Source organism: Hemicordylus capensis, chromosome 4 (assembly GCF_027244095.1).
Source record: "Hemicordylus capensis ecotype Gifberg chromosome 4, rHemCap1.1.pri, whole genome shotgun sequence".
NCBI classification, from domain to species: Eukaryota; Metazoa; Chordata; class Lepidosauria; order Squamata; family Cordylidae; genus Hemicordylus; species Hemicordylus capensis.
The window spans coordinates 263,387,661-263,413,208 of record NC_069660.1 but is presented as its reverse complement, the minus strand read 5'-3'; the positions used below and the strand labels follow the sequence as shown (position 1 = coordinate 263,413,208).

General features: G+C 43.2%; 1 protein-coding gene across 1 annotated transcript in view; it reads left to right on the top strand.

Annotated features, from left to right (window-relative positions):
* LOC128321974 (aspartyl/asparaginyl beta-hydroxylase-like) overlaps positions 1-24,828 on the top strand; it is a gene marked incomplete at its 5' end in the record, with an annotated part of 93,136 nt that extends 68,308 nt beyond the window's left edge. The window contains 3 exons of the mRNA XM_053242589.1: positions 2,750-2,841; positions 8,836-8,969; positions 22,633-24,828. Of these exons, the coding sequence (XP_053098564.1) occupies positions 2,750-2,841; positions 8,836-8,969; positions 22,633-22,783 (377 nt within the window). The remainder of the gene's footprint in view (positions 1-2,749; positions 2,842-8,835; positions 8,970-22,632) is intronic.
* Between the last annotated feature and the right edge of the window lie 720 nt (positions 24,829-25,548).

Genomic DNA, 25,548 nt, shown 5'->3' with positions numbered 1-25,548 from the left:
CTAAGAGCACAGTAATAACATGTAGACAAATAGAATGGCATAAGTGCATGTGTGAACCAGACCTGATGTGACATATTGAGTATCTAGAAGATACCCTGTCACCTCTGTCCTTTTTTCTTTGTCACATCTGATCTTCAAGAGCATCAGGGATTAGGATTTGCATGAACCCTGACTGGCTCAAAGGTTCGATGGCGGGGGGGGTGCCTTTAAGGGTGGGGGAGGATGCACGTACACCTCCCTGCTGCCGTGTTTCCCTGCCGGCACATGATTTCCAAAAAGCCCGTCGGGGCTGCAGTGTACATCCCTGCTGCCCCGTTGCCATGTTTCCTGGATATACCTGGAAGTACTAGGCGCACCTGCATGCCTCGGGCACGCCTAGTACTTCTGGGTATATCCAGTAAATGTGGCAATGGGGCGGCAGGGATGTACGCTGCTGCCCTGACAGAATTTTTGGAAATCATGCGCCGGTGGGGGGGTGCTTCCTCCCCTGCCCTTAAAGGCATCCCCCCCCCACCGTCGAACTGGCCCCCGCCAGTTCCGTGTACATCCCTATCAGGGATTGCCACAATAGGAGGCTTGAGGCGAGGTACTGGGTCCTAGTGAACATTTATTTTGGAATACTCAGTGTCTTGGAATACTCAGATTTTCGCTTTTGCTCAGGATCTGGCTGATTGCCTCGACTAAGGATGGGAAGGCATTCCTTTCCCAGTATGAACTGGCCAGCGTTCCTGTTTGTCATCCCCCACAGTGCGTGGCTGGGCTTCCTTGCTTCAGAGCTCTATTTGCGACAGTCACTTCTCTGCCTTCCTAAGAAGGGCCTCAGGGCACTTAATGCTGTGTAATGATTTGACACTAAGCAGCTCTCAGTCAGTATTGGGATCAGGGACTGTTTGAGATCTCCATGGAAACTGTTAAGAGCTTCCTGAAAGAAGGGCGTGTTAAGAAATAATCTTGCTACATTGCGAGATAGCTTGTGGTATCTCTTCTTCTGGTCTAGATTAAGTAGGTTGATTTGTAGTAGGGATGTTAATTAACATTTAATATATGAAACCTTAAATTCCTGAAATTGCATTGGTTAATAGTTTGACTGACAGAAACACTAGCAGAGGGGTTCCTGGTGGGTGAGTGAATGAGTGAGTAAATAAAACCTGTTTCCCACGCATCTCTGGAATATGTTCTTGAGATTCTTTTGCAGAAGGCTTGTACTTGCTTAAAGTCTAGCAAAGTGAGTGATGCACAATTATTGACTAGCTTAAGGGAAAGTCAGCTGGCAAAAAGAGGTACTGTATCTCCATAGCACAAACCAGATGCAATTCTGTCACTTGGAATTAATATGAACCATTGCATGAGTAGCTAGGTATTGTAGGCTAGCACTGAAACAGAAAGCCTGAATGATTTAAGGGGTGGTATAGGGGCAGCTGCACTAGAGAACCTTAAAATGTTTTTCAATAATTCTGTTTGGTGGCAGAGGAGTAATCTTGTACCTTTTGCTTACAACAGAACTTCACTGATCTCCATCTGTTCTCCTACCAGATTGGTGAAAACTCTTAATTTGCATAGAATATGCTGGACTAACATTATGGGTCACTTAGGCTGGCTGTGCTTGTTTCCTAATATGAAAAAAAAAGTTGTGGTTTCTTTTGCAAATTAATGCGGGGGGGGGGGGGGAGCCAGAGTTTCTTGGAACCAGCTTGGAAGGATGGAGAGAGAAAGACCTGACTGTGATAATGAAAGAAGCTATCTATTCTTGTAGTCCAATACCCCAATGGCTTCATCCACCGAAGAAACACATTGGATTTTTGTACATGTACATATGGAATGCAAGCCTTGAGGCAAACTTGAGATTGTAGGACACACCGAAGTAGTTTTGATTTATGTTATAATATACAGTGTTAAAACGAATGCCATATTCTGACACAGAATTTGACACATTCATGAAATTAGATATCCTTGAGGTGCTTTCAACCACCTTCTATATCTCTAAAGATGCATGGCTGAGACGAGTTCTGATTTGTGAGGATATATATCTTAATACATAAAATATTGTGCCTGGCATTTGCGGGGCGGGTGGGAGGAGCGAAGTGTGTCCCAGTTAGACACCCTTTTTAAAAAATAAAGGCTATATATTCACATCATATAAGAAACAGATTAAATTGCTTTCATTTTCTGCCAGGCCTTTTCCACACCCTCTTTGGATTGACTCTTGGGATTCTATGAAATACCCTAAATATTAATGTCTCATGCTACTCATATATGTTGCCCACCTATTGCAGTAGCTGGACATGTGCTTTAACATGGTGGGAAAACTTATAATGGGTTCTTACTTTTTTTGCTGGTGTGTATTTCTGATTTCTTATCTCCAATATCCCCCTTCCCTGTGTTCTAGGCAGTGATAAATTGAAAAGTATCAGGACTCAAGCCTATGATTTGGGTACTGTTCTTCCAGTAAGTGTCTGCTGGTTGTGATTGGGAATACAGTCATTGGCCAGGTCCTACTCACAGCAGGAGACATAGCAGGGGTGAGAAAGCTGCTTCTTGCCGCCTTCAGCAAGGAGCCCACAGAGGCAATCTTTATAGGCCCCAGCAGCAACTCCGCACAAGACTTTCTGTATCCCTAAAACATTTCATCTACATATACATCCAATGAAATTTACTTGAAAATGTACTGAATGACGTGAGAACTTTAAGGCTTATTGGTCTTTTGTGTTAGATTCTAAATTATGTGTCTCCCCCCCCCCACTCCGTCTAGGAAGAAAAAATGAAAATGCCTGTAGGAGTGTTCCCAAAACGTGTGAGTTGTTGGAACGATTCCCAGAGGCCACTGGATGCAGAAGAGGCCAGGTACTTACTGATATGTGGGACTCTCTCTCAGCATCAGATTTCCATCTGTAAAATGGGAATAACAATGACCCATAGAGTTGTTATGCAGATGAATGTACTAAGGATTATAAAGTTCTTGGTATAGGCTGTCAACATGATTAATAATTTTTGCTATAAAAACATAGTGGGCAATTCATTGGATACAGTTTAATTTGTACGGGAAAATGCTGATATGAGCTCGGGCATTCCAGTTTGCCTCTGGTGAAAGTTTACAAAAGTGGGTCAAAAATGTATTTACCTTTTAAAGATGAAGCAGCAATGTCAGTTTTCAATACAGTCCAGGCTCTTGAAAACTTGAATTCCCATTGTCCACAAAAGTGTGTACTGGGTTCAGAAGCATAAATTTCTTGCTTTAATTTGTATCTCACTATAGAAAAATACAGCTGCAAAGGCACACAGAACCTCTGAATAATTAAAAGTGTGGTGTGAAAAGAGTGGGTTTCAGATAAGGTTGCAATGACAGGACTGTACAGAATGCTACCAGTAAATTAAGAACATAGTAAGCTACCAAATACCGAGTCAGACCATTGGTCCATCTAGCTCAGTATTATTGTCTACACAAACTGGCAATGGCTTTTTCAAGGTTGCAGGCAGGAATCTCTCTCAGCCCTATCTTGAAGATGCCAGTTGAGGGAACTTGGAACCTTTCCAGAGCAGCTCCATTCCCTCAGGGGAATATCTTACAGTGCTCACACATGTAGTCTCCCATTCATTAGCATGGGAGTTCAATTAGAATGGATCATTTTCAATTTGTGACTCCTGAGGATGTGGACAAACTCTTTGGAGACGTTCGGCCTACCACTTGTCCTTTGGATCTATGCCCAACGTAGCTTATCACATCTAGTAGGGAGGTTGTTAGAGATGGCCTAGTTGACATCATAAATGCCTCACTGAGGGAGGGCAGGATGCCTCCAGGTTTGAAGAAGGCAATTGTGAGACCTTTGCTTAAGAAGCCTGCCCTAGAGCCCTCGGTGATGGATAATTATAGGCCAGTCTCCAAACTCCCTTGGGTGGGCAAGGTAATTGAGAGGTTGGTGGCTGATCAACTCCAGGTAGTTTTGGATGATACTGATTATCTAGATCCATTTCAAACAGGCTTTAGAGGCTATGGGGTGGAGACAGCCTTGGCTGGCCTGATGGATCATCTCTACCAAGGACTGGGCAGAGGGAGTGTGACTCTTCTGGTTCTTTTGGACCTTTTTGTGGCCTTTGATACTATCAGCCATAGTATCCTTCTGGATCGCTTGCACTGCTTTGAGTCGTTCCATTCCTATCTCTCTGGTAGATTCCAGATGGTGTTGCTCAGAGATAGTTGCTCTCTGAAACGAGAGCTATTGTATGGTGTCCCTCAGTGTGGCATCCTATCTCCAGTGCTTTTTAACATCTACATGAAACCTCTGGGTGAGATCATCCAGAGATTTGGAGCAGGATGTTATCAGTATGTTGATGGCACCCAAATCTATTTCTCCATGATATTATCATCAGGAAATGGCATAGCCTCCCTAAATGCCTGCCTACAGGCAGTAATGGACTGGATGAGGGATAATAAACTGAAGCTGAATCCAAGCAAGATGGAGGTACTCATGGTAAGGGGTCATACTTTGTGGTAAGTGATAGATCTTCCTCTTCTGGATGGGGTCTCACTCCCCCTGAAAGAACAGGTACATAGCTTGGGAGTGCTTCTGGACCCAGGTGTCACTCTGGCTTCTCAAGTTGAGGCTATGTTCAGGAGCGCTTTCTATCAACTTTGGTTGATATGACAGCTGCATTCATTCCTTGAAAATAATTATCTCAGAACTGTGGTGTACTCTCTGGTAACCTCTAGGGTTGACTACTGCAATGTGCTTTATGTGGGACTGCCTTTGTATGTGGTTTGAAATCTTCAGTTGGTTCAAAATGCAGCAGCTAAATTAGTCTCCGGGGTTCCTCGAAGAGACCATATTATGCCTGTTTTAAAGCAACTGCATTGTCTGCCAACCTTTAAAGCCCTAAATGGCTTAGGGCCAGGTTACCTGGGAGAACACTTTCTTCTGCATGTTCCCCACTGCACATTAAGATCATCATCAGGAGAGGTCCGTCTCTTTATACCACCAGCTTGTCTGGTGGTGACTCGGGAGTGGGCCTTTTCTGTAGTTGCTCCTGGGCTGTGGAATGCACTCCCTATTGACATTAATGGCATAACATCTTTACCAGCCTTTAAAAGAGCCCTTAAGACACACTTTTTTGGCCAGGCTTTTCGTAATCTCTGAATGTTTTAAAATTTGTAATTGTTGTTTAATAGTTGGGTTTTATTCTGTTTCTATTGTGTTTATTTTTGTGAACTACCTAGAGCCTTTGGAGTCAGGTGGTATATAAATGAAATGACATGATGATGATGATGATGATGATGATAAAATAAATAATATGCAAAGCAGGGTGGACCCTGCTTAGCAAAGGGGATAATTCATGCTTGCTACCACAAGACCAGCTTGGCGTGACCTGGAGCATTGGATAACTGGGCTAAATTAATGACCGTTCTAGTGCATGTGTAATATTACTTTCAAATGTGTTTGTGTATATTGTCAATTTACTCTGTCTGTTAGTGAGTAATATTGACTATACAGTTTTCAAAGTACTGCACGTCTTTTCCATCCTTATTTCCACAGGGATGCCATTTTTAATGGGGAGTAATATTTGAAGGTCTCATACATTCAGGGTTGAAATTTTATTTTTTTTTGGAAAAAAAGGCTCTTTATTTCAGAGTATTGTTGGTGGTTAGATTTTTTTCTCTCTTCCTAATGATGACCAATGATACAAGTGCTTCTGAGGAAAAAACCACTTATGGTCTGCAACTCTGAGAGGAGCAGTGGGGGGCTGCTTCCGCCTGCCTTTCCTCAGTGGCATTCCTGCATTTCTGTGAAATAGGCAGAATCCAATATTATTTTTGAATATATCAAATGGCATTATACAGAGTCAGGCCATTGATCCATCTGGTATTGTTTATTCTGATTGGCAGAACTCAGCAGCACTCCTGTGTCTTAGATAGAGGCCTTCCAGCTGCTGCTTTAATTATTTTAAAAGTTGTGATGCCAGGTGAAAAATGGGTGCTTTGCTTTCAATGCCACTGTGCACTTTTTCATATGATCAAACCCCAAACTCCATGACCACACCAAATAAAATGTAAAAGCTTTATTCAAAGATTTAAGACATACAAATAGCAAATATGTTGCAAAAGATACATCAAAATACAAGCAAGAGCAAACTATAGCATTCTAAGAAACATAAAATACACGTGGCATTTTAAAGCTACTATTAAGAGTGCTGTTGGGAATAATAAAATCCAGCCCAATGTCTCCTAGCCCTTTCTATACTTAATAAATCTAAACCCTTGACCTACAGTATACCCCTAAAGTCAATCATATTTACCCTTCTGACAGTTTGAGGAGTATTCAGGCTTCAACAAAAGGATTCAGGAAAAACTTATTCTTTAGTAAAATAACAAACTAGGTAAAGAATTCACTATTCAGTGAATAGGTGAGTCTATAGGAATATAATGAGCTGCATAGGTGAAGCTTATATACTAGAATATTTGAGACTTAATAAGAATGATAGTTGTGAAGGAGAGAAGGGAAGAGAGAGGACATAGTTTCTAAGAGGGAAGGTATCTTGAAAAAAAGATCCAAGAGGAGAGCAACAAGGGGGAAATGTGCAAGAAGGAAAGAGGTAAGGTATAAGGAAACAAAGGGAGAAAAATCTGCTGCTTTCCTGCTGATGTCACATTTTTATCCCCAAAATCAAACTTCTCTCCTTTGTCTTCTCAGACCCTTGATTGGTTTCTATCTGTTGCAGCCAAGGTTCTCATTGGTTCTTTGGGTACCCCATTTCCATGCATATTAGAAATCTAATATTTTGTTTTTATCATGGCAACCTGAGTCCTATAGAAAACCCAATCCTCCACATTTTTTACAAGGCATGTTAATCTTTAATCTCCCAATTAACTGCTACTATCAGGTCTTGTAATTCTTCTTTGTTTTCTTCATCACTCAGTAAGGTACCTCCAGCCTCAAAGGCAGGATGCCTCTAAGTATCAGTTGCAAGGGAGTAATGGCAGGAGAGAGGGCACCCCCTCAACTCCTGTCTGTGGATTCCAGCGGCATCTGGTGGGCCACTGTGCAAACAGGATGCTGAACTAGATGGGCCTTGGGCCTGATCCAGCAGGGCTGTTCTTATGTACCAGTTATCATAAACCAACTTGACAAAGTGCAGGCGGAATGGGTCTTCCAGTCTCCTCCTCACACACATTCCAAGACCTGTGGCCCTACTAGATGTATTATCTACTTTATCTTAAAGCACTCTTTGGCTAAACAGTACCAAGTTGTGCCTTTCTCTTGCTTGGAGGCCCTTTCTTCAAGCAAAGTTAGTATGACTTCTCTGCTAGAGTCTTTCATTATACACACCAAAATGTTAGATTTCCCCCCTTTATTTCTCTTCATTTGGTTCACATTCAGGTCCTCCATTGTTCCTTCTCAGTAAAAGCTTCCATAGTCCACCGTAGTCCAAAAACAGACCAAGGTAACACCAGGGATTGAACTTGCCCACTTCTGCATGCAAAGCATGTGCATTACCATTGATCTTTGGCTCCTCCTCTCATATTATTCTGCTGATATTTTTATGATGGAGGCTATTTTTCCCTCTAGTCAAGCCCGCCACATGTTTGAGCAGGTTTAAGCGGACCCTCATCAAACTACCCTCGATGGCCTCTTCCTACTTTGATGGGCTCTGAGAGAGTCATTCTGCCCTGACCACATAAATGCTATGAAAATAAAAGTTGGCCTTGGGAATCAGCACTGGGCCCCTCAGCAGCTGCCCTACGATGCTGATCCCCAACACTAGGGGCAACGTTCCATGTTCTAGGTACGTGCTGTCATAAATAACCAGGAATGCAGCAATCATCTAGGGGAAAGGCACATACATTTTTCTCTCATTCACGGCAGGAATCCAACTTTATGTACTGCACAGCCCGTGGTGTGTTCCTGTGAGGATTTCCGTCAGATACATGGGCCAGCATCAGACCAGCACAGGCTCTGCACGTCGGCACCACAGGACTGGAAAGCCTGAAGCAGCCTTTTCCAATGCCCCACAGTGCAGTCCCATATGAACAAGCAGCTACACATCGGTTCCGTGTAGCAAGCAGTTTGTGTTTCCACATGGTTCAGGCAGTTCGTCAACACAGAAATGTAATTTCTCTCTGTGTAGAGAGGCATTCACATAAACAGTTTATCATAGCTTTACTTACATAGTTGCTTGCCAGAAGCCATGATGCTACATGTCTGATACGGCAATATGAAGTGGTTACACGCATGTAGAGTGGTCTGGGAAAGGCCTAGCTCCTTTGCTCCCTGAAAATGTTTGTTTTTTATCTGAATTCTCCTGCTGTGCAGGTTACTCAGATCTCTTTTTCACAACCTATTCATTTATGTTTCAGTTAAGTCTTCAGTGAGGTCTGCTTGAGATTGGACCCTGAACCAAATATAGTTGGGTGCCTCCCTTGGAACATTTATTTATTTTCATTCATTATGCCTTCTGATGCAAGAAAGCATACTTGTGGTGTGCTTGAATGATATGTGTGATATGCTGAAGTTAATTAGAAGCAACATGGGAAAAATATCTTCCTCATTTAACAGAGAAAATATTAGTACCTTTTTATAGTCATGTCATAAATGAAAACAAATATCTGGAACTCTTAAGAGATCCCGCTGCAATTAAGGCTGCCGTCATCAATGCTGAGGTAGTTCAAATGCCTTTGTCAGTGAGACTGTTCATGGGTCAGTGGCTTAAAGAGTATTGCCAGGAGCCCTAGCTCAAGTTGACATGACAGTGCCGGTTTGTCATCTTTGTTCTAACATAGTCCTCTACTCTTTGCTGAATGTTACAGAATGTGATTTGATTCTAAAGAAATTGTATCTCTCTTTGCAGATCAAGTATTCTGTCATGCATCCAGGGACTCATGTCTGGCCTCACACAGGACCTACTAACTGTAGACTGAGGATGCATTTAGGCTTGGTGATTCCAAAAAAGGGCTGCAGGATTCGGTGTGCCCAAGATACCAGGTATCCTTCCCCCCCTCCCCCCAACTCTAGGGATTATAGTGGGCAGAGCTAAATACCGGATTGTTCAAAAAATCAGATGAAGAGCCTAAGAAGGCCACTGAGCCTTATTTTTCATAGCCCCATTCTGCAGTTAAAATTCTCCTTAGATAACTCTGAGCACTTTGTCAGCTTCATCTCAGAAATTCAACATTAACTCATAAAATAAATTTCACTTAAATTCTGACAGACCTATATGTGTGCTTGCAAATTAACCAACAAATCAATGGACTCCATAGCCCTATTTTCACATTATGTTCAATGCCTATACACTGTACACTCTCTACAGTGTATGAATGCACAGATATGTACACACACATAGCTATTCACACATACAATGCACTTCCTATCTGCACCATGCATTTGAGGACCTGTATCCAGGTTCTCTTTTAAAATGAACACATGTACAGTCGTTCACACAAAAACATGCACATGTATACAGCAATGTTCCTTCTCATTTTTATCATCAGTGAATAGAGAGAGTTTTGTTCTGGGCGGCATACTATCAAAGCAGTATGCACACATATCTCTCTCTCTCTCTCTAGCACACACACACACGGAAAGAATTAATGCATCATTTTTTAAAATCTCCTCCTGCCTCCATGCCCCCACCTCAGCATTCTGGAAGCATCCCTTTCCCCCCTCTCCCTGGCCAGGAAACCTTTTTCCGTTTCCCTCTCTCCTCGGCTGGGCCACTGCTTCCCTCCCCCCACCAAGCCAGGCACAGCGGGCTTTGCCCCCCCTTTTTTACTTCTGAAAGCCTACTGTGAAGTGCGGCAGGATGGGGTGCAGTGGCCAGCTCCTTCCACTGCCCTTCCTCTCCAGTGACTGCACAGGCTTTGCTGTCTGCAGCCCGTTTCCGGCTTTCCTTCCACGCCGGAAATGGGATGCAGACAGCAGAGCCCATTGAGTCATTTGAGAGGAGAGGAGGTGGAAAGAGCTCACCGCCACTGCCCCCCATCTCCCTGCACTGCATAGTGGGCTTTCAGAGGTTTAAAAAAGGGGGCAAAGCCCACTTTTCCCAGGCCAGAGGGGATGTGAGGTGGTGGTGGCAGCCTGGCCGGGGAGAAGGGGAAACGGGGCAGTGCTTCCCAGCCGGGGAGAAAGAGAAACAGTGCCGGGTGGTTGGAGGCAGTGGCAGGCACAGCAGAGACTGCACACCCACGAGAAACTGCTGTGTGGGGGCCTGGGCGTTTGTGCATGGGCATGCATACACCTGAGAGGGAACCATGATATACAGACACCTGAGCCTTCTACAACATAGTGTGTTCTTTAACTTAGGGTTTTAGAATGCCAGAATTTCTTTACTGGACTTTTTGTTTTAAATTGAGAATCTCCTATGAACTTCTATAAGGCTGTCATATGTCTGCAAGAAGAATTTCCAGGCAAGTTGTAATTTTACTTCTCTGCAAATCCTGTCCCTGTCCACCCCCAGCACAGCATCCCTCCAGTGGGTGTTGCTGGTATCTGCCTTATGTTTCTTTTTAGATTGTGAGCGATTTGGGGACAGGGGACCATCTTATTTATGTATTATTTATTTTTCTATGTAAACCGCTTTGAGAACTTTGGTTGAAGAGTGGTATATAAATATTCGGAGGAGGCTGTATTAGAACTCTATTGTTGTTGCTCTTGTGGAAACACAGTTAGTTGGGGGTGGGGGAAAGGGAAGGAAGGATTACATATATCAGTTATCTTCTTAACATATAAAGAGAAATTATGCTAGGGAATCAGCTGGTTTTTTTGTAATATTTAGAGGGCAAGAGCTTTTCAGCAATTAATGATGTATTGCAGCTGCCTCTGCTTATGTTTCTGGATACTTTGTAGCACATCATTAATTTAGATATTGTCCACACATGTTAATGTAGCAGCCATTAGCTCTTCCCTCTAATGGTGGATAAGAATGTTTGCTCCAACATGAAATGAGTTTAGAAAGAGTGAGAGGCTAAATTGCTCAGAGAGCTGCTAATGTGGAGGTTGTCACCTTCCATACTATGAGTTCAGAGTTGGTGATGAGTGGAGGTTGGTGCCATTAGAGGACTCTTTCAATGTCTGTGCGGTGGTGTTGTATCAGTTCAAACTGAACTGGTGTTTACCATTCTCCATCATCAGTCCTGTCACCCTAATTTGCCTTAATCTCAGTTGAAAACTTTCTGGCATAATGGGTTAGTGCAGACCCAGTTCTGCTGATTGCTTCATGTTAAGCAGTAGGAAGTGGAATGTAGTATCACATAATTCCTCCCCCCAACGCCCAGCAGCACAGAATTAGCCTGAAGGGCCCAACTGCAGTTAACTAGACAATGAGGCGCTTCACACAAGCAGTGTGAAGTGCCGAAAGGAGGTCTGCGGGGAGAATGGGTTTTCGCGACCCTCCCCACAGATGAACACTCACCCTTCCTCAGGCGGGTGGATTGCCCGCCCAGACAAGCGGTGGCTCACCTGCGGCTTTCTCGCACCTTGCCCAACAGCTCTAGAGGTCATGCGCAGGGAAGCGCCATAATGCACTGCGCAGAAGGGCAGTGCATTACTGGGAGCCCCTCTACTGGCCTTGGATCATCATATAATGTGATAGTCACATCATAATGATATTCTTGCACAATGTTGAGCTGAGAGACCAATTAATAGGCCTAGCAGCTCTATTCTCTTTTGCTTTGTTACACATATATAACCATCACTCTCATTTCTATGCAAATGACAGAACCCTGTTTAAATTCTTAATAGCAGCACTTTATCTCAGTCTTCTGAGGTTTTATTGTTCCCGGGAATCTGAACCATTGCTGCCTATTTGATGCAGTAATTTTAAAAATACTTACTTCAATTAAAAGAAGTGGTTGGGATCCACTTTATTCCACTAACCTGACTCATAGTTACCACCAGAAGAAACACTGATTGATTGATTAAGTGCCATCAAGTCAGTGTTGACTCTTAGCAACCACATAGATAGATTCTCTCCAGGATGATCTGTCTTCAACTTGGCCTGTAAGGTCTCTCAGTGGTGCATTCATTGCTTTCGTAATCGAGTCCATCCACCTTGCTGCTGGTCGTCCTCTTCTTCTCTTTCCTTCAACTTTCCCCAGCATGATGGACTTCTCAAGGGAGCTGAGTCTTCGTATAATGTTTCCAAAGTATGATAGTCTGAGCCTGGTCATTTTTGCCTTGAGTGGAAATTCTAGATTGATTTGTTCTAGGATCCATTTGTTTGTTTTCCTGGCTGTCCATGGTATCCTCAAAAGTCTTCCCCAGCACCAAAGTTCAAAAGCATTGATACTTTTTCTATCTTACTTCTTCAAAGTCCAGCTTTCGCATCCATAGAGTGTCACGGGAAAAACCATTGTCCGAACAATTCTAATCTTTGTAGGTATAGACACGTCACGGCATCTAAATATCCTTTCCAAGGCCTTCATTGGAACTCTACCATGTGCTAGTCTGCAGCGTATTTCTTGACTGCTGGATGCTGGACTGCTGAAGAAACATACAGAGTGTAAATTCTCATACATGCTTAAGGACTATTAATGATGTCAGCAATAACTGTCCATTTATAGATCTGGCTACTTTTGATCTCTAGATTTTGTGTCTGAATTTTCCCTGCAAACTTTTAAAGCTGGTGCTCTTCACAAGCATACCCAGTGTTGTGGAGCCACTTCATTGTCTTCAACACTTATACAGTACTCCATAACTGTTGCCAGTATTTGAGGGGGCCTCAAATATTGCAGTAAAGATAAAGTGTGCTGCCAAGTCAATCTTGACTCCTGGCACCCACAGAGCGCTGTGGTTTTCTTTGGTAGAATACAGGAGGGGTTTACCATTGCCTCCTCCCACGCAGAATGAGATGATGCCTTTCAGCATCTTCCTATATCGCTGCTGCCCGATATAGTACCCATGGGGATTTGAACCGGCAGCCTTCTGCTTGTTAGTTAAGCATTTCCCCACTGCACCACTTAAGGTGGTCCTCAAATATTAGTGACCCAAATATTAGTTTAAACTAGTGTTTAGCCCTGAATAGGCCTATAGTCTCCATGACATCCCTAGGCTGCACAAGGCTTCTTCTGCTTCAAGTTTCCAGTGTGCTGAGAGGCTAATGATATCAGTACTTACTTTTCATACTGAAAGCTTCAGAGCTGAAGAGGTGAAGTCTAACTCAATCACTACCAGCCATGATGCATGCAGGCATAGCAGCTGTGAGGAAGCTTCCAGTTGTGAGGACGCAGCTTCCATTGTATCCTATGGAATATCTCTGGGCTAAGTTAAGCCTCTTCATCTGCCCTGATACTTCTGACACGCTGAAGAGGCAGATAAATACCATGTGTCAAGAATGGAGTATAGAATCTATTCCAAATGTGGATGCAGTTTAATGGACCCATTCCTCTTTCTTCCAAAACATTTCAGGTTAGAATTTAAATCTTTTTTTTTTTTGCCCCACTTACTAGACCAAACATGTTTCTAAAAGTGGCTAACAAAATAATAGACAGAAAATAAAATTTCATTAACCCACAACCAAGCATTAACATGACTGTAATCAGAAAACTGAACCATCAGAAAATGTCATATGTTTTGTTTCTCTCTCTGAAAAATAGTCCAATATCTAGTGAGATTTTAGTAGTCTACTGTTAAAATTTGATCAATGGAGCAAAGTTGCAGTTGGAGCTTCATTCATGGATTTTGCGTTGGTGCCTGCATGGTGTGGGGGGGGTCATCATGGGCAATGTTCTCTGCCTCTGGGAGTGCCTGTGCTTTCTAAATCCATGTCTATGAAAACTGTACAACCCTCTGGGACATATTTTTGGAAGGCGCAGAGCACTTCCAGAGGCAGAAAAGAGTGCCCCCAAATGATTCCCATCCCTTAAACATGCAGGCACAGCAACTGTGAGAAAACTTCCAGCTGCAAGGATGCCATTGCATCCTCACTCGATTGCTCTGGATGTCAGCCAGCATCAGAGGCGGATTAACGTAGTAGCAAATGTAGCATTTGCTACGGGCCCCACATTTTTGAGGGCCCCACACGCCCAGCTTCCAACTGGGAATTAAAGTTAAAACTTTACCTGTTTTATTTGGTCCATGTTAGATAAAATATCCCTTTTCTGCTAAATGTGCCTTTTAAGAGAAGGCCCAGCACAGCATCTGTCCAGTGGCTGTTGCTGGTGCCTACCACATTTTTCTTTTTAGAGTGTGAGCCCTTTGGAGACAGAGAAGCATCTATCCACTCTTTATTTTTCTATGTAAACCACTTTGAGAATTTTGATTGAAAAATGGTATATAAATATATGTTGCAGTAAGTGTGAGTTTGTGGCTTGGTCTCCCATACTCCAAAATATTGCAAATGAAAAAAGTGAATCACTTTACTATGCAAGTAAATAATTCATGTTTTAATATTTATAGGTGTTTTGTTTTGTTTTGTTTTAAATTAGGGCCCCTTTATAACATATGCTACAGGCCCCGCACTAGCTTAATCCGGCCCTGGCCAGCATATCTGCAGCAATATCTGCAGCAACTTCAGCACAGGCGTGACATAACGGTTGTGGCTCTAACTTGCATTTTAACATAGCAATGGATCAGGCTGCATTCTTTTCATTTTCTCATCTTTTCATTGTTCAGCACGGACTGTTGAACTGAGCTGAAACCAGCTCTCTAAGGCATCTCAGGCAGTGTGTCCAAAACAAAGCACTTTGCTATTGTTTAGTTAAATCCCATCCTCTAATTGCTTCTTCTGTTTTATTGCCCTCTCCTGAATTTCCTTCTGTAGTTTAAATCTTTGTGGTAATGAGATGTCATGGGCTGTTTACAGTATTTAAAGCTCAATCTTGTTCTCATCAGAGATTAATTGTAAAGAGACAACTGCTTTCTGTCTCCATAGAATTAGGGCAACATCAAGACAAGGTGAGTGTTGAATGTACATGCTTCAGTAGTGTAATCCTTGAATTGAGGCTGGAGAGATTGAGAAGGAACTTTTACTTTCCACGTAATTGCCAATGATGCAGTCGTTTTTCCAAAGAGGCAAGGCCTCTTGGGGGCCTCATTCAAAGAAGTCGCATGCCTTATTCACATGTTATGTTCAACACATGTACAATCGATGTACAGTGTACTCATGTGCAATTTTTGACAAGTAATATTCAACTCGCATACAGCCATATACCTCCCATCTGTACCCTGGATTTGAGAGTGTCTGTTGAACATAACGTGTGAATAAGGCATGTGTCTTCTTTGAATGAGGCCCTCAGGAGGCCTTGCCTCTTTGGAAAAATGATTGCATAATTGGCAATTATGTGGAAAGTAAAAGTTCATTGTGAAAGTGAATGCATGTACAGTCATTCACACACAAACATGTACATCCATACAGAAACCTGAACATACTGTATGTGTACAATGTAACGTCTGAATAAGGTTATATGCTAATTTTGAACTGGATTAACAGCAGCATCAAGGTGAAAAAGGTGCTTTATCTATTGAGGAAGGAAAACAGATGGGAGGGTGATCAACCAACTGCAACAGTTTATATAAGTGACTTTCAAAGACAGTCAAGCAAAACCATCACTAGTATGACTCAGTATATTGAAAAACACTGGACCAGAATACTGGGGGCAGGTGGGGGTGGAGCATGAGAAGACAATACTGCATACTGATTCATATTTAAAAGATCTGTAGTGCATCATCTTTAACATGCTGCAGGTTCTGTTTGATGAAAAACTGAGTGAAGTGAGTCAGTGGATAGCAAGAGTTAGTTTTTCTTAATCTCTTTCTAGATAGTAAGCTTCCAATAAAAGTGAAAAAGGTGCTGGGGGCTGTACTGGTCCAGAATACTTGGTGCTGGATACTGAAAAATACTGGACCAGAATACTGGGTGCTGGGGACTGTACTGGGCAATAACTGGGTGCTGTGCTGACTGTTCGTTTGTTTGTTTTTCTTTTGCAACCCCAAGCTGTACCTCTTTGCTGCTGCTGCTGCTGCTGCTTTGTGTCTGGATTGGATTGCATTTATTTATTTATTTAGGCAGGGAGACATGCTGTGACTTCTGTCTGGTGTCCAGCTTGTCCAGGCACTCTCTATTTCCCGGGTGTTCTTTCCCCACTCCCCACCCCCTGCCTTAAAAAAAAAATGTTTGAGTGGTGGGTGTCTGACTGGTGCCAACCTGCCCTCCCCCAGCTGCTGAGTCTCGGCCGAGTGCCTCAGGGAGAAGTACCTGGCCAGACTCCAGCAGAAAAGACTGAACGAAAATGCCAGAAGGTAAGCCCCTCTTGGCCACTGGTCAGGTTATTGGAGAATTTGGAGTTCTTAATCTTTAATTTTAAGTTTGGGGGAAGGATTTTAGGTAGACACTAGGACTGTAGGACAGGAGGGGTGGGTTGACGTTGGAGAGGCCACAGTAATCCTCTTTCCTTAGACTTTCCCCACTGTTGCTTGCTCCCCCCCCAATAAAGCCTGCTTCTTTATTTGGGGATATTTAATTTTTCTAGCTTCTGTTTGTGCACTACAGTGCTATAGATATAACTGTGTATGGCACACACAGCATAAATAGACTGCCCCCCTGACCCCACCCCCCCTTTTAAAAATATCCACCTTAAAGGCGTTCTCCCCATGCTGCACCAGAGTTAGGGCTTCAGTTTAAATACAGCCAAGATGTCCAGGAGGGTGTGAGGCACAGCCAGGAGCAGATTGCCAGGCAGCAGAATGGATGCTGCTGCTGGTCATCATGGGCGATGGTGTGAGGGGACTACTCCCCATCCCAACTGCTGTAGTGCCGCACAGGTTCACCTTTCCAGAGGGGCCTGGCTCTGCAGCGCAGCCACCTCTGGCAGCTGAAGTAGAAGTTAGGGGGTGGTCCTCCCTTGTCAGGAAAGAAGCTCTTCCTGTGGTAGTGGAGGAGGAGGTGTTGTCGGCTGCTAGCCCAGCCAGATCACTCTCTCCATCCTCTCCAATCCCCATGGGCAGGGTGAGCCCTCCCCCGCCCCTGCCCCCCTCATCTGATACAGAAGAGCAGCAGGAAGAAGTACTTCCGTTTCCTCAACCTTCTGCCCCAGACTGAGGGCAGTGACAGTGGGGGCCCCCAGAAGGAAACAGCAGCCCCAGTAGTACCAACACCACTGAAATGGTCCCAGACTGATGGCAACATGGTGTGGGGCCGCATTGAGCTCCGCCACGGTCTCCACTGTCTGCACCCACTGCAGGGCACAGGATAGCAGGGGGAAGAACCCCAAACATTTTACAATGTTGGGGATGCTGCTGCACCTGTCGCAGCATATCCCAGGACATCCTGTTTCTGGTGGCAGCAATAGGCTTGGTGTGCCCTTGACTAGCAGCAGCAAGGCTCCTGCTCCTAAGCAAGGGAAGTTGACTGCGCAGTGGATACAGCCACCTGGGCTATTATCGAGATGATTGCTTTGGACAACCAGCCATTCCAGGTAGTGGAGAACAACAGCTAACGCCTGCTGCTCCTACTGCTTGCCCCTGACTATAAGATCCCCTCATGCACCACCTTCTTCAGGAGGGTAGTGTTCTCCCTGTACCAGTTGTGCAGAGAGGCCATGTCAGGGTGCTTCACGCAGCAGTGTCTGACACCAGCATGCACTTCACTGTGGGTCTGTGGACCAACCACAGTGGGAGGCACACTGCTCTCCTGTCCTTAGAGAGGAGAGGTGTTCTTGTCCACTTAGCTAAGCAGGGTCCACCCTGGTTGAATTTGAATGGGAGACTGCAAGTGAGCACTGTAAGATATTCCCCTCAGGGGATGGAGACGCTCTGGGAAGGGCAGAAGTTCCCAAGATCCCTCCCTGGCTTCTCCAAGGGGCTGAGAGAGACTCCTGCCTGTAACCATGGAGAAGCTGCTGCTAGTCTGTGTAGACAATACTGCACTAGATAGATCAATGGTTTGGCTCAGTATATGGCAGCTTCCTATGTCCCTCACTGTGCACTGGTGGGGGCAGGAGAGTGAGGGGACATCTGTTGCTGCTGGTGTGGCCAGCCTCTCTCATGCAGCGAAGCACAGGTGGGCTGTGCTACATGGGCAGGTGCTGAACAGCAAACACACAGCAGATGAGCTGTCAGTAGCAATGGATTGCCAGGTGGAGGGATGGCTGTCCGGGCAGCCAAACCTTCACTGAGGGTTCATGGTGACCAGCAATGCTGTGAACATAACAAGGAACAAGGCAGCTGAGCAGATTCAGTTTGTGTCCATCAGTTGTGTGCCTCACACTCTGAACCTGGTTTTGTGGGATGCGCTTGGCCCTTCTCCATGGCTGGCGACATGGTGACACCCCATTGTGCACGCTTGGATGCTGAATTGGTGGAGCCGCTGGACTTCTTGAAGGCAAACCTCACCCTGCTGGGCTATCCAGAGCTGGATAGAGGGTGAGCGATTTATGGTCATCCCCACCCACTGCAACTCCACTGGCAACTCACCCTGTCCAACCCCAATAACAGACGTGTCACCATCTGCCCATTAGTGCTGCTGACACACAGAGACATGTACACATGCCACTGCCACGTCCAATGATGAGATGATGGACTTGTGCCCTGACCCATGTGTCAGATTGTCAGCCAAGGCCCAGCACCAATCTGAGGCCATGGTGTTATCCAGATGCAGATATCCAGATCCAGGCAGGGATGTACACTGGAGAAGAAGAGAAGAAAAAGTTCTTCTCGTGGTAAGAGTATAGAAGCTTTGTTTCTTGTCAGACCATTGGTCCATCAAGCCATGACTGCTCTGTCCTTCTGTCTCTCTGTGGCAGGAAGGAAGGAAGGTTTGATTCTGTGGTTTTCTTTTTTCAGCACTGAGTATGCTGTGCTCTCGCTACTATAACTATCTGGTTTTGCTGGATCTCAGATTGACAAAGGCGGAACATTTTGAGTGTTTTGAGTGTTCTGATGAAATGTTTCGCGGATTTTGCATTTTGTTTCGAGCTTGAAACGAAATGCAAAATCCATTGTGTGCACACTCCTAAGGCAGAGACCTTTTATAGTGGCTGCTCTGTTAGATTTAGGAGAGGGAGAGCAACTGTCCCTATTGATATTAGAAAGGGGAGAGCAACTCTCCATATTCAGCACAGCATCCTTCCAGTGGCTATTGCTAATATCTCCCTTAAATTTCTTTCTTTATGGGGCTCCCAGGTGCTTAGCCATCTGGGCACTGACCAGACTAGACCTGCTTAGCTTCAAGATGGCCCTGTCACTTGCCCTCAGACCTCATTAAACAGCACGACCTGTAACCATTGGACTATGATCAAACAATACGGTGGTGCAGGGGCAACCATCTTGCCTTATGTTGGTACAAATTTATTATGTGATAGAATGATCTGATAAACATTTGCAGAAGGACCTTCTTGCAGAGACAGAAAAGGCATAATATGGTTATGCTACTCCCTGAAGGCTCTCACTGGGAATACAACGAGCATTTGCACATGAACAGAAGGGAGTGGTTTGGGGCTTGGAAGAGTCCTTGACCCATACTGGGCAAATAAGCAGAGCTTCTATGAGGCTTTGCAGGCCCCACTCCCAGATGAGCTCTGCAGCAGTGAGCTTGGATCAGGGAAGTCCCCTGAGAATTGGAAGAACTTTCCCACAATGTACCATGCAGCCAGAAGGCAGGAAACCCCATTATATCAGCAGCTGCACTCTGATCGGCCACAAGGGGGCAGAAGCAGGTCCAGGCCTATTCAAACCATTGCTAGCATAAGACCATAGAGCATGCTGTGCAGAGCAGCACATTCATAGCTAGCAGTTCCTTGAGCTGCAGCACTCTCACAAACATGGTGACTGATGGCTGGGACCGGAAAACACCTGCAAAAGTGGACACATGATCTAATAACATGGGTTAAGAAAAAGGTTTACAACTAGGGTTACCCAGATTTGAACTACCAGGCCTTGGGCATTTGCCCTGGTTCACACGTACATGCAACCCTGGGTTAGAGGCAGAAAACTCAGATTTAGGTCTAGAGCCTTTGGAGTCAGGCAGTATAGTAAATAAATAAATAAAAATAAAGTTTAGCTGCTTGTGTGAAGAGGCTTAATGTGTTGATATTCAGATTTGTACTAAAAACTCAAGACAGCATTTAAGCATTTATGCGTTTCTTCAACTCATTAACTTTGTTTATATGGAAAAAGTGGAAAAACTATAACCACCATAATACCAGTCACTAACATGAAACATTATTTCTTGATGACTCATATATAAAGGTTTTCATAATGAGATCCCATATGTCAGGAAAAGTAAAATGTATTCAACCCTATGTTAGCCCCCAAATAAATGTGCTGATATTCTCTTTGCACTTCTCATTTGCTTAATCTCAAAGGAATTACTTCTGCAGCTGCAGACACTGAAATAGTCACTTTTAGGCAATGGTTCATATTTTGTAATGCCAGATCCTGTGAGGTGGAATATAGTAACAAACAGAAACTTCATTTTCAGTTGGTGCTGTCCGTTGGAGTGTCTGTGTTGATGTTTTCTATCCAACAAGAAAATATCTCCCAATAATTTGGTGGCATTGTAATGCACTTTTTACTTAATTCTGCACCTCAGAATTATGAGACTGGATCCATTCTCATGACTGTGCTAGCCATAAGCATTCATCAACAGATCTGAAGTTACTTTTCAGGTTTTTGCTAGTCGGTTATTTTATAAAAGTGGGCCTCTTCTCTTCATTTGAAGATACTAAACATTTCTTTAAGAGGTTACTTAATCTGCTGCTTTAATTTATTCCTGATATTTGTCAAAGTAGGTGACTAGGTTCCTGCTGCACTGCTCGGAATAAATTTGTAAACATTATTTTTTGGAGAAATTTACTTTAGGAAAATACACATTTGCTATAGTTACTGTATTATTTTTGATCTTACTTTTTCCTTTCAACTTTTCTCACAGTGATACCTTGATAGATCTACTTACTGAAGATCTACAGGTGAAACTCTGAAAATTAGAATATCGTGCAAAAGTCCATTAATTTCAGTAATGCAAATTAAAAGGTGAAACTGATATATGAGACAGACGCATTACATGCAAAGCGAGAGAAGTCAAGCCTTAATTTGTTATAATTGTGATGATCATGGCGTACAGCTCATGAAAACCCAAAATCCACAATCCCAGAAAATTAGAATATTACATGGAACCAAGAAGACAAGGATTGTAGAATAGAACAATATCGGACCTCCAAAAAGTATACAGTGTACTGTGCTTGATTGGCCGGCAAACTCGCCTGACCTGACCCCATAGAGAATCTATGGGGCATTGCCAAGAGAAGGATGAGAGACATGAGACCAAACAATGCAGAAGAGCTGAAGGCTGCTAATGAAGCATCCTGGTCTTCCATAACACCTCATCAGTGCCACAGGCTGATAGCATCCATGCCACACCACATTGAGGCAGTAATTGCTGCAAAAGGGGCCCAAACCAAGTACTGAATACATATGCATGCTTATACTTTTCAGAGGTCCGATATTGTTCTATTCTTCAATCCTTGTCTTCTTGGTTCCATGTAATATTCTAATTTTCTGAGATTGTGGATTTTGGGTTTTCATGAGCTGTACGCCATGATCATCACAATTATAACAAATTAAGGCTTGACTTATCTCGCTTTGCATGTAATGCGTCTGTCTCATATATCAGTTTCACCTTTTAATTTGCATTACTGAAATTAATGGACTTTTGCACGATATTCTAATTTTCCGAGTTTCACCTGTACAATATTTTAATTAATTACATTTTTATACTGCCCTCCCTCCAAGTAACTCCAGATGACACACATGTCTTTATCCTCCTAACAATCCTGCCAGATAGGGTTGGATGAGAGAGAGTGACTGGTCAAAGACCATTCATGACTGATTTATGGCTTTGCAGGTGTGTTGGGGTTGGAGGGGCGGGTTATGTGTTAAAGAGCTATAAGATCTAAAGCTGGGAAAGTATTTTTTTTAAAAAACTGTAAGAATAAGAAATTGTACTAGACTTAAATTGGATTCTTAGGTTCTTGGGGTTCTCAGCTCTTATTTATGAAATAATGGGTACAATATAGTTGTCTGCCTGGATTCATAAATATTACCATTCTGCCACGTATTTTATGCTCCATTTGTGCCTGATGTATAGTGAAAATTGTCCTTCTCATCTAGCAGGATAACACAGATAACTAAGGAACCCCAAAGTAATAGAGCAGGGTACTTTGTATGAGCTCTCTAAAAACCCTTTGCAGCTGTCACTATCAGGAGAAGAACTGATATGTTGTGGGCAGGAGGGAAGCAGGGGGATTCCAGCTGGCCACACCCTCCACACCACTGCGCTCCCTGACCATACGCCAAACAGCTCTGCATTCAGCGCTTGTCTGCAGAGGGCAGGTGCTGAACACAGGGAGAGTTCCTTTCTGTGATTTAGGACCCTGGTTTCAAAATCATGGGAGCAGCCTTCCCCATATTCAGTACTGTCCTCTGCAGAGAAGCACGAAGAGGGGCATGCCTTGGGGGATGGTCAGGGAATGTATTAGCATGGGGGGGGGGGGCGCATGGCTAGTCAGCACACTCCTGTTTGGTTCCCTCATGCGCTGGCTCTTCCCCTGATGATGATATTCTGAAGAGGGCTTTACTGGAATGAAAATGTACCAGAACAGTTTACCTCTTTGGGAGATTACAAGCAGCAAATAAAGAGGCCTTGTTTGTCTTACAGGAGCTGGGAAGAAGGGAAAGTTCTCATCTTCGATGACTCCTTTGAACATGAAGTGTGGCAGGATGCTGATGATTATCGCTTGATATTCATAGTGGATGTCTGGCATCCAGAATTAACACCACAACAGCGACGCACACTTCCTGCCATTTAAGGGCAGTATTTCCAGGGTGCCTCATGCCTTCTCTCTTAGAAGACCACATTATGTGTTGGGAAATGGTGGCCATGTCTGAGAACAAAAAAACTGAACCACATGACATGTCTGTGTATAGACATTAAGGATTCCTATTCTGAGTATTATATCATAACAGCACTGATTTGATAGCTCTGTATTCATGCTGCAAGAACAGATACCCTATTCTTTATCAGCCAAAGAATGTCCCGTGCCATATTTCAAAGTAAGACTTATGCCAGTGTTTCCTTATGCCTGTGTTATGTGTAGCAGTGCTGAGCATGCACTTGATGTATGAGTTACTTAACTGTTAAAGCTTATGTGCAGACATAAGGGGGACAGTTTTCCAGACACTGTTAATGTGCAATTTTTATTCATTTAATGGAGGCTTGTGCTGCAGTAATACTTGGTGGGTTACCTCCTAGTAATCCACCCAAGTTAGGAGACTCAGAAATACTTAACGCACAGACATCTTGGAAATTTGTCACATTATGTGTAGTAACTCATTTAGATCTAAATCAACAAATCTGTAGTGTGAGCTGTAGATAATGTAAACGGATGGTTATATATTATTTTTATAGATAATTGTATTTTTGTATTGCATATGTATGGATACACTTTTTGCTCTTTAGGAACCACTTTGTTTTGTAACTTCCTTTGAAACACTTTTGTAAGACAGCAACAGACATATGTTTAGCTGTAATGACGCCTTATACAATCAGCTCTTCATTTTGCGAAGTTTGTCTTTCTCCTTCCAGATAGAAAGACTAATGAACATTTGCCTTTGTTCAGTTCCTGGTTAAACATGTTAGTAACTCAAATTTGATATCTGCATATTTCTGTTATAGAAAGCTCTTTTAAAGCCTTTCTATTGCATGAAGCCTTCCACGAATGGGAGTTGCACAATGGGAGTTTCACAAACGCCTCCACAGCCCACTTAACATGTCCCTTTGGTGCCATATCTAGGCACTCCTACTAGGGGCTGCTGCTAGATTAACTTAGAAACACACGCTGCAGGGCAAAAGTAGATACCTTGAGGCACAGTAGAACAAACTCTGATTTGGTCTGTGCAACTATAGTGCAGTATGGCCTTTATATTCCCAGCTGTGGCACATTCATATATTACATGGAGGCATGGTAAAGAAAACATAAGCCATGAAACTGAACTTTTTGTATGGCAGCCACATGGTTGTCATGCAGTTGCACCAATTTCAACTATGTCAGTTAATCCACCTGAAAAAGTCAGAGGGAACCGACAGCCAAATCATAGAGAATGAAAACGGGGTGAGGCTTTTGTTCACTTTGTGAGTGCCTAACTCTCTGCCTGCACCCTTGATATATATTGCCCAGGCACACATTACAGTTTCCACTTTTAATTCGTGGAATGAGGTGAAGTGGATGGGACCAGGCATCCAAGCAGCTTTGTTTAGACTTTCTACATGATGACTGATAATGCAGCTTCCACCTCTGAGTGCTTCACTATTCATAACAAAAATGTATGATTGTTGTTATTTCATGCACAGCAATATACCAAAACATAAATCAAATCGATTTTGTAGAACAGTCCATTTGATATATTTAGAAATGATGCTTTGAGAAACTATCAAGTTGATGAGAGGAAAACTGCTTGCTTTCCTGAATAATATTTTTTTAATATTATAAAGTATGGTCAGATTGTAAGATTGAATCCAGAAACCTTCTTTAGTTGCTTTACGTGGAAAGGATTCCTCTGTAAAAAAATAGTTGCCTTAAACTTTCAAAGTGCAAATTTAAGACCTAAGATAAAAATGTATACAGGTGTGAGTTGCTGCATTTGGGAAACCACAGGCTCCATGTTCCTGTAGTACTGATTATTTTGCCATTGTTCTGCACTGCTTTCTCTAAATTTTGCCCCCAAATCGGTACCTCATGTAGCCAAATTATGTGACTAGAAAATAGAATAAAGGAGACTACTCTAAATGTGCACCTACAAGTATAGTGTTACCCATTATGTGCTGTGTATATTGTATTAAACTCAAGTGCCTTCAGTGTAGCAGTTGGATTTTTATTATATATACTAGCCACTGATTTTGCATTGATAGCAAGGAATCTACATGCTGGTTTCTGTGAGCTATAGCTAGTGGAATAAAAAAAGCATATACAAATGTGCCACATTTGAAACAAATAGAGTGTATACATGACCTAACCTTGATTGTTTCTTGGTTAAGGCATATCTATTTGCTTTGCACAGTTCTGTGCTGAAAGTGCTAAAAGAAGAGTCACTTTTAAAAATGAAAAGTGATACTAATCATACAGCTGGGAGGAATCTCAAGCACTACACTGTCACAATACTTTGCAGCAGCAGAATTGCTTAAAGGAACAGCTTCCTTTTATGTTCTTGCTCACTGTATACAAAGACCTATTTATTTCTCCATTTGGAAGTTTGTCTCAGTTAAACAGGAGTGCAGATTCCGCCCCTTCCCCCAGCATCTGAGTTCCCTCCATTATACTGAATCCCCCCCGCCCGCCAAACTTAATAACCTGCCATATCTTCCATTTTTGTCCCCCACCACCGCCACAAAATATCTCCCCCTGCCCCCCCTCAAAAAAAATTTCAAGTGAGGAGCTGCTCCTCAAGCTGTCTCTTGATCTACACCCTGGAGTTAAAATTGCCTATTTGTATATCCATGGATGTTTTTCCACAATGCTTTTTAGTATCCTTGGGCTATGAAAATAAGTTACACAAATCCTTAGCTAATATTTTAATT